This window comes from Pomacea canaliculata, linkage group LG3 (assembly GCF_003073045.1).
Source record: "Pomacea canaliculata isolate SZHN2017 linkage group LG3, ASM307304v1, whole genome shotgun sequence".
NCBI lineage: Eukaryota > Metazoa > Mollusca > Gastropoda > Architaenioglossa > Ampullariidae > Pomacea > Pomacea canaliculata.
The window spans coordinates 4,881,859-4,891,578 of NC_037592.1; the positions used below are offsets into that span (position 1 = coordinate 4,881,859).

The 9,720-nt window shown below is 36.4% G+C and overlaps 1 protein-coding gene across 1 annotated transcript; it reads left to right on the top strand.

The window, feature by feature from the left end:
• The first annotated feature begins 25 nt into the window (after positions 1–25).
• LOC112560397 (eukaryotic translation initiation factor 3 subunit M-like) lies at positions 26–9,449 on the top strand. Its single transcript, XM_025232235.1, has 9 exons — positions 26–144; positions 1,517–1,655; positions 2,051–2,192; positions 3,093–3,216; positions 4,060–4,154; positions 4,520–4,703; positions 6,115–6,196; positions 8,296–8,439; positions 8,767–9,449. The coding sequence occupies exons 1-9, from the start codon at positions 103–105 to the stop codon at positions 8,988–8,990; spliced, it is 1,176 nt and encodes a 391-aa protein (XP_025088020.1). The 5' UTR covers positions 26–102; the 3' UTR covers positions 8,991–9,449.
• The last annotated feature ends 271 nt before the right edge of the window (positions 9,450–9,720 follow it).

Sequence of the window (9,720 nt, forward strand, 5' to 3'; positions counted from 1 at the left end):
AACTTTATTTCCGCGCAGACTTCTTATGATCATTTTCATTGGAGAGTCTTAACCAATGTACGCCATGCTTGTTTAGCCTTTACGTCTCCATTTTTGACAAAAATGAGCAACCCGGTGTTCATCGATATTGCTGTTCCAGATCAGGTAGTTTTATCAGTTTGAAGGGCTTTACCTCCTAATTTATATGTTCTTCAGATCATGTTATTATTGTTATTGCTTCTTTGGAAAAATGTTCAGTAATGTGCTCAAACACGATGTCACGTGTACTCCAGATGCTTTCACTCACAGAATACTGACTTCTGAAATGTAATAACTAATACTAGCTTGCACCTAATTTACTTTAAATTGCATTGAAATATATAAAATATAAACAATTTAATCTTAGTTTTTCAGCGTATGCAAGAATAAAATCGTTGTGGAAGGGTCTTAAAAACTAACGAGTAATCTGCATTCTGAGAAGATCGGACAGCTTGTTGGCTAGTCTGGTAACATCAGAAGACAGCACAGAAAGGAAACAACCAGAGAGCGAGCTTCGGTGGGGAAGGGGATATGCTTATTCCCTTAGTGACCATTGAGCACTTTTTTAAAACTCTTACTTACTTTCTCATCCTCTTATTAAAACTGCCATTATCATCTTCAGTAAGGTATCTTTAGCACTGTCTTATTCATGCAGATATATCTTGAAAATAATGCAAGTAACATGGAATTTTGTAAGTTGCTTTTCACAAAGTGGCATCAGACGATCATGTTCTTAAGTTTATAGGACCAATTACTTTGTATAATTAATTATTATACTGGGCTCCTATCATGCAGCTGCCAAGGAAACCAGGGACTTCGCTGCATTTTGGCAGTAATTTTGTTTCATGCAATTTTACTGTAGAGGAGGGTCTTAGCTTATGTGAACAAGTCATTTTCTGATGAATACTGGACATGATATAAATTCTTGCAGGCCAGTATAGGTTGGGCATCCCTGGACTAATCTGTTTTTTTTTTTAATCTGATTTTGGTTACATGCAACAAGTAACAAATGTGACACTACACTGAACAGTAACTTCTGTATTTGGTGGTTGAATCAGTAAAGGGTCATCAAACTGACCAGTGACAAATTCTTTGGGGTGGTTGAGGTGCAGTGGCTTATCCACCTGTCTTCATGATAGTGAGAATCAGATGTTGAGGGGTTTGCATCTCAACTCTGACACCCCTTTCTTTAGAAATGGATATCTTTTTGCAGGACTGACCTTTAGCGTTTTTCTTTGGGTACTCGGGTACCTCCACCTTGTGTGTGTGTTTGTTGTTGAGTTGTATGTGGTTGTGCATGTTCATTTATGTAAAATGCTTTGAGCCTGTTTTCAGGGACAGAGCACTATATTTACTGTTCTGTTCACTGTGAAGCCCATTGGTGTGCTATGAGTACACTAAAAAAATTATTTACACTATTTGTTCCTGTCTATCACTCCTCACTGTTCCCAGAATTCTCTGTGGTTGATAACAGAGTGGCAAAAATAACATTTTACAGACTCTGGAGTTGCGGTCATACCTGAAGTCACTTGGGGCAGAAATTTCAGAAGAAAATGCAGAGAGTGGGCTACTGACAGACTTGAAGAATATCATAGAAGCCAGCAGCATCTGCTGGAAAGAGCTAAACAGTGAAAGCGGTGAGTTCAGGAGTCTGCTTTACAAACAGTAGATAAATCAACCAAACTGTTGTGAGGAAGCTATAATATGGTCTAAGTTTTTGTTGTGATGGCTGAGGATATATCATTTGTAGTGCATCATTCGGCCTTATTAAAAGTGGTAAAAAGAAAACAACATTTTGGTACATTTGTAAAACAGTAAAAATAAAATTGTGTTCCCACATAAAAATTTTATGCCTTTGTTTTTCTGTATAAAGTAACAAGTAAGTTAGTTTGGTATCTCATGCTTTATAATGGTAGACATAGTCATCATGATTTGTAGACTTTTAAAATAGAATTTTAGTTTAATTGGGAAAAAAATAGGAAAAGTAAAACTTTGTGAGAATTAAGTGTGTTTTATTTTTTCATTGTTGCAGATATTGAAATGGTTTTCAATGGAATCATCACACTTATTCTAGTGGTGGCAGAGTCAGAAGCTGAGAGTGTTGTTACACTGTTCTGTGAAAAAGTTGGCAAGGCTCCTCATGGCGATAAACGGGGTGTCAGCCGATTAAAAATGTATGGATGATTATGTTTAGTCTGACTAATAATCCAGCTTTTAAAAATTTTATTGAGGCAAGAAGCTGGAAATTTAACAACAAAATCATCACTTTTGTTCTTATTTATTATTTCTTTGATTACAAATATTAAAACTGTTATTTTTATCAATTTCTATAGAAACAGTCCAAAATAATAACTGCAATGACAATAACACTTTTTTGTTTCATTTATTTAGTCTAACCAACTGTCTGATCTCCATCGGTTAAGAGATGTGTATAGGCAACTTAGGTAACTTTGCATGAGAATGATAATTGGCATAGTGCTACTTGTACAAGGCCCAGTTTTCACATGCAAAATACATTTGTGGATTTCCAAAGTAGTTTGCTTATTTTAGGCATTCTGCCATTTCACCCCACAAACATTTATAGTTCAAGTCCCACACTATCACATTTTCCTTCTACCTGTGAGTTGACTACCTGAAATATAGATTATTTTAGCAATATTTACTAACAATACTTCACATGATAATGTTGTAGTGTCAAAATATTCCATTATATCAAAATGACACAAATAATTAGTATTTTTATCAAAATTTTATGTCTTATTTTGCTTGGTCAACTTTGCCAAGTTGCTTGGCCAAAATTGTAAAAAGTCATACACATTTGTTTTGGACATGTGGAAGTAGTGTACCATATTCATTTTGCTGTGCTGTATTTGTTAAGGAAAGAATTGATCCAGCTGTGGCCACTAATAGATTTATATTGAATTATTTAAATGAATCTGATCACGGAAGTGCTTATTTCAGACCTGCCACCTACTCAGCATGCATGATACCTTTTTCAAGAATAGCATGTATACTGCATGCATTGGTTAGTGAATAGTATTAATTCAAATCCCATCTTTTTTGTTTTGAAACAGGTTGAATAATCTGTTTTATGGGTTAGATGAATCATCACGGTTAAGAGCAGTGGTGCTGACGAGCATGGTGCGCTTGGCTGGCCAAACAGACCTTTTGTCTATGGTACCAACAGATGTTGAACGGGTGAGGTGACAATTTTGATTGAGAAATCTTTTTGTAATGGTCATGGAAAACCTGTAGCATATAATAATAATCAGATATCAAATTTTTTATCATCTAAAGAGGAGTTTTTGGTCTGTTTTATATTTCAAAATTTGATCTTTATTTTTTCTGGTGTACTTAATATAGTACATATGTGATAGCGGTATTCAACTGGTGGTACTTGTACCCCTAGGGGTATGGCCAGGGGTACACAGCAACATAAATAAGCACATGTCATTATGAAAATAAGTGCTTTTATGCACAAATATATGTGCGATGGGTACACACGGACATACTTTCAACCTTTGGGGTTACAGTTGGGGAAAAGGTTCAGAATCTCTGTTATATGAATAAAGTATGCATGTGAATGATACTTGGGGCAGATATTACTGGTATGTGGCCTAATTTTTCACATGCAAAATACATTTGTGGATTTCCAAGGTGGCTTGTCTGTTTTAGGCATTCTACCATTTCACCCCACAAACATTTAAGGTTTAACTCTTTCTATATCATCAAGCTCAAACATCTTCATAGGTACAGCTCAATTGTATCGATTTGTCCATATATCAATGAGTTCAATTGCACACCATAGCCATTTTCTTATGCCTGTAAATTAGTTGACTACCAGAAAATGTACTAGCAAAAAGATACATGAATTCCCTAAGATTTACAAAAGTATAGTCTCTGCTGTTTAACAGTTTTATTTCTTAAGTCTTGGTGAAAGATTTTATTTGGTGTGTTAAATATTTTATTTTTGCTTAAAATGTGAAAGCACGTTGAAATACTGTGCTATAATTGGCACTTTTTTCTCTGTGGGATACTCAGATTCGGAAATGGACAGCCAAATGGGAATTAAGCACAGTCAAACTGCAAAACCTGTATCGCACATTGTATGATGCTCTGGTTGAACTTAAGGCCGGGTGAGTTTGTGTTTGTTTTTTGTTTTTAAAGGAATTTCACTGGCAAGACTGCCACTGTTGGGGTTAGCATGAAATGGCTGTAGAGTACAGTTTTATTTTCTCGCTTATTTCTTCTATATTCCTACCATTTTTTCCAGAACTTGTTTTTCAAATTAGAATTGATGAATGTATATGTAAAAAAAGATTGTTTTCTAGATTGCATTTTGGAGACCCCAGAAGTTGATTTGTATATGATGCAACCATAAGATACCTGTTTCCTAAACCTTTAGAAAAACTATGATTGGGTAATAGACTTTTTTAAAAGAGAAAGTTTTTCTGATAGTTGCTTTTTCTGTGTGTTTTACTGAAGATGGTTGTTTTGGCAGGGAGCAAGCAACAAAGGTGATGATAGAATTGCTAGGGACATACACAGAAGACAATGCTTCACAGGCTCGTGATGATGCACACAAATGTATCGTTACTTGTCTTGCTGATCCCAATACGCTCCTCATGGATCATCTGCTGACACTGAAGCCAGTCAAATTCCTGGAAGGTGAATTGATACATGATGTAAGTCACGGTGTCCAAGTTGTGTAATTTTAAATGTATGCAAACTGTATGCAATTTTTTTTTCAGTAGGTCAGTTTTGGAATGAAAACCTTTTATTGTGCTGGTTAATGGGTAAGATTCTCAGTATGATCTTTTATTGGTCCTGTAGTAAGTACATTAAATAAACTGTTAGTTTTGAGATTCTTATAGAATGTGGGACAACATCCAGAGTTACAGCTCATTTTGAGGAGCTACTAAGTGAGTCTGTTTCTGCCTATGTACAAGTATATGTGTATCCTTGCGAATGTCGCAGAGTTTCAGCATATAAAGTAATTAGCCTGGAGAATCCCTCGAAAATCAAAACCAAAGCTGATAGCAAATGAGGGGTTTTTGCACTTTCGCAATCTGCAAGACAAGTTCTCAGTTAAATGCATGTCAACTAATGGAAGTAAGGATAAATTTGTAGCAGTTGGTGGTGTTCTAGCCACAATTGATGTGCCTACATAGGCTAATGAACTTTGCCAAGTCGTCTAATAAAGGGAGACAAGGCACATTTTATCAAGCGATACTTGCAGAGTAGTCGGTAACATCCCTTTGATAGGTATGCTGTGTTCGAGTCGAAATAATGTTTTCAGTTGCTCACACGATCGACTGTGACATTCAAGTTGGTACAGCTAGTACAAATTCTCAAAGTATGTAGAAATTAACTGTTCTTTTTTTTTTTTCCAATCCATCTTGTAAATCCAGGAAATTGGGTGTATCCGGGGATATTTTCAGAGAATATTTTTCATGCATATGTAGTTATAGATAGGACTATTTACCTGAAAATCTCATTCACCAGCTAGAAGACTGCATTTGGAAGTTGTTTGCAAGATTACTTGACTGTGGTATACTGTTAGACACTGGCTCGGCATAAAACATAAATTGCCCTAATCCTCAACCAGTTTGCAAAAACAGCTTATTATCACTAACCTCTTCCTCAGCAGAGGTAGTTCATGGCTGTTTAAAGCCCCTAAATGTTGATCCATCAATATCAGCTGTCCTGTTGTGTCTCGTCACCATCATTTTGGAGAAAAACGTGCATGTCAAAAATTCTTCAAATCAGCATTTCCTTGTTTGACTGTTACAGGACATAACTTGACAAATGTTCCCTTGGTTATATGATTAGATTTTGTCCATTTTTATTAAGTTTTGAATAGCTAAGAAATGTTGGGAAACATGTTATGGTGGGCTTGACAGTTGGTGACAGTGCCAAACATTTGTCCCCACGTGCTTAGAGTTAAATCTTTTGCTGAGGTAAAGTCTTACCCCTTCCATTCACAACTCCTATAAACTCTAGACTATAAAACTCTACACCTTTGATTTATGATTTTATTGCTCCGATGTGTTTAAGTACTACGAGTCTCACTGTTAAAATTTGCTTTGTCTGCAGCTGTTAACAATATTTGTGTCTGGCAAACTCTCTCAGTACCAGCAGTTCTACAAAAACAACACAGATTTCATCCAGTCTCTTGGTAAGAAAGTTTGAAATGTGGGTCAAATTTTAGGATGCATAATTATGTTTTCTTTTTTAAAAAATTTCAGTTTTTCTGTAATGTGAGGAAGGTCATGTGACTGATTAAAAACTAATTTTACTATTTCAACAAGTTGTTTGGGAGCAGTATAGTAATGTACGTATTTGGTAATATCTCTTGAAGTCGAAGAGTCTTTGCTCATTTTGTTTATGCATCCTGCATGACATGCCATTTGCTCCAACCACATTTACTTCGTGGCGTAACATGAGATCCTTTAGTACTTAATCATAGATGGAAAAATCTCCCGTATAAAGCTATGGGCACCCAAATGTGTGTCTTGCTTCTTATAAGTATTTTTTTTTTCATGGCCAAAACACAGCAACTTAAAGAGGGCACATAGCCTAAGGGAGTTACAACAGTCCCATATGAAACAGCAGTGTTTTATTACCATTTTTCTTTTCTAAATATCTCTATGATTCTGTGTGTGGCACTCTCACACAGACCTTACTGAAATCAGTTAAAATCACCTGATTAGTTTTTGTGCTATTTCCTTTTCTTTTTTCAGTTTTGTGGTGAAAATTAGACTTGCTCATCTTGGCACTATTGTAGACCCATCCTGACTTTAAGGTGTCTGGTTTGGGGGGATGAAAGGTGCAACATTAAAATGTTTGAGACGTTATAGATTGTCAGGTTTATTTTACCTGAAAGCACAAGTCTCATCAAGACATTTCCTTCTTTACAAAACCATTAGTTTCCTGCCTACAAATTATATCCATGCAGCTCTGGGGCAGAAAGAATTAAATATTTTTGAGTTGTGATTCAAGAATTTTTTTTTTAATGATCTTATACCAGAATTGTACATGTAGAAACACAAAAGATGATTTTAAGCATAAGTTACGTGTTACCTTTCATTTGTTCACAACTTTGTTTCAAGACTTCTTTGGTCTGCCATGTAAACATTGTCAAGCTTTAGGTAAACTCCAAGATACACAAAGGGCTCTGTGTAAAGTTAAGGCCAGTATATCCACAGACATTTAGAACATGGATGTCTTGAGTATCACCTGGGATGTGCATACTAAATCTGGTACCAAATAAGATGTTTAACAATGATTTCAGATACAACTAAATTTCATTTGTGGTCTCTTTATGTGCTGAGTGGTTTCTGCATACAACTAGTAGGGCTGTAGTGATGTGTCTAAATGATGTCTGACAATGTACTAAGAAGTGATTGTTTTGTTTCATCCAAATAGCTTCCCGTAAAGTAGTCATATGCAGTGAATGTCATCTCAGTGTTACCTGTTAGAAGGAGTTGCTCTCTTAAGCAGTGACCTGAAATAATAATTATAATCAGTTGAAATTTGCCCCATATGAGCTTGCATTAAATTCCATTTCCTTGTTCTAGCTTTTCTACTGGAAATGAGCATAGACTCGTTCATCTTGGCACTATTGTAGACCCATCCTGACTTTAAGGTGTCTGATTTGGGGGGATGAAAGGTGCAACATAAAAATGTCTGAGACGGACCTTATAGATTGTCAGATTAATTTACCTGCAAGCATGGGTCTCATTCAGACACTGCATTCCAAGCCATTTATATTAAGTATACCATTATATCCATTCTGTTCGTTAGAAAGAGGAGATTAGCAGAATGTTTTAGATTTAGAAGTAGCAGCTGAGATGTTTAAGTAATCAGATTCCAGAATAGCATTGTGTGTTCTCCGATATAATGTAAAACATTCAATTAATGGGATTACGAGCATCAGATAAAAAGTAACCTTGGGTTTTTCTTGTTGGTTCAATTATTTCTTTATACAGTTAAAGAAAAACAATTTTGAATAATTTGCTTAAGCTACTTTAGTTGTAAGTGCAAGGAAAAAGTTGTCAGCACCATGAAAATCCTTGGCATAAATCTTGCATAAGCTGGGGCAAATCAGTGGTGTCACATTGAGGCTTGGCTTTTAAATTATTGTTAAGATTACCTTCAACAATGATGTGTCTGGCAAGCAACATGTTAACTGATTGGTTTTTATTTTTTATTATTATAAACTGCTATGTTGTGGAAATTTTGCCTGGCACCTAAGACTTGCTCTGTATGATGCAGGTCTAAACCATGAAAACAACATGAAGAAGATGAGACTGCTAACGTTCCTGCAAATGGCTGAGACCCGAAAAGAAATGGACTTTGCTCACATTCAGGAGGAGCTGCTGTTGGGACCACAAGCTGTGGAGGAATTTGTCATTGATGGTGGGTAACTGGGGACTGGTTGTTTGGAGCAAACTGTGAAAGGTTATGGACGCAGCACTAAGCCAGGGTCGGTGCAAGGGAGTTACTAGCTGCATGTGATAATTTCATTCCTTTTGAGGTTTGAAGAAGCAGCAAATGTCATAAGGGTATTGATGCATCCTGCAGCCAACATGGTGAAACAAAAATTATAGTTTTATTTTAGTTAGCTATTTCCCGCAGTGTGAGAAATTCACTAGGCACAAATGAAGGTCTTAGAAATACATAAATAACTTCTAATTAATGTGCTTTGCCAGTTGACCCTTGACTATAGACACCTCTTTCTTTCAGCTCTCAAAACAAAAGCAGTGAGTGCCAGAATTGATCAGATGCAGAAGAAAGTGATGGTTCGATCCACGACTCATCGCACATTTGGGAAGCACCATTGGCAACTGATCTCTCAGCACCTTGCTGATTGGGAGGCAAATCTCGGCAGCGTAGAGAGCAATCTACGGTCCCTTGCAACCATCCAGCAACAGCAACAACAGCAGCTGGTGCAACAACCTGCACAGTAGCTGAAGTGACATTCCGTTTTAAGAAACTTTCTAGAAGACTGGGAGGTCAGGTAGTGGTGGTTAAAGGTTAGAGAGAAAATACTTGCTCGTAAAAGTTGAGATCTGTTTCTGGCATTAAAGATAAACAACTGAAAGTGTTTTGTTCCTAAATATTGCATTTGGGAATGTTTTAAATGGTTTTACTCACTGTCAGGTATATCTTAGGGATTGTTGCAGTCAGTAATTTATTATGACATAACACATGGTATGGTGCAAGACAAACAGGCAACATTTGATCCTACGGATCAATAGACATCTGGTTCACATATCTTGCATTTAGTGCAGGACTCATCTGGAGCTTTGCTGTGCTGCAGAACACATGAACTCTCTGTATTTGAGTTAAAAAATTATGCTATATGGCTGTGTATTGTAAGGAATTTGTGAGGCTAAGAATTTAGGTGAATAAATTCTAAATCTGTTGAGTTTGTGCGAGTGTGTGTGGTGTGATCATGTTATTCTGTTTTGACATTTTTGCGATGTGGATCGTTGTGATCTTGAACTGTAACTAGCATGATCAGCACATAGCAAGATGCTGGGAGCTCTTTGTTAAGGTCGGAGTTAGAAATAGCTATTGTTTCTCTGTTCTTCCTAAAAGTGTGAGTGGATTAGATGCACAAGAAATTCTACACACCAAGAGATCTTACATATGCTGCATCATATCCATGGTCTTTAAACTTCAGAGGAAACTGGG

Bases quoted from the DNA above. Each gene is read 5' to 3' on its own strand.
- LOC112560397 (XM_025232235.1), top strand. From the start codon at position 103: ATGAGCAACCCGGTGTTCATCGATATTGCTGTTCCAGATCAG. The intron at 145-1,516 runs GTAGTTTTATCA...AACATTTTACAG, and splicing joins ATATTGCTGTTCCAGATCAG to ACTCTGGAGTTGCGGTCATA. The intron at 6,197-8,295 runs GTAAGAAAGTTT...TGTATGATGCAG, and splicing joins AGATTTCATCCAGTCTCTTG to GTCTAAACCATGAAAACAAC.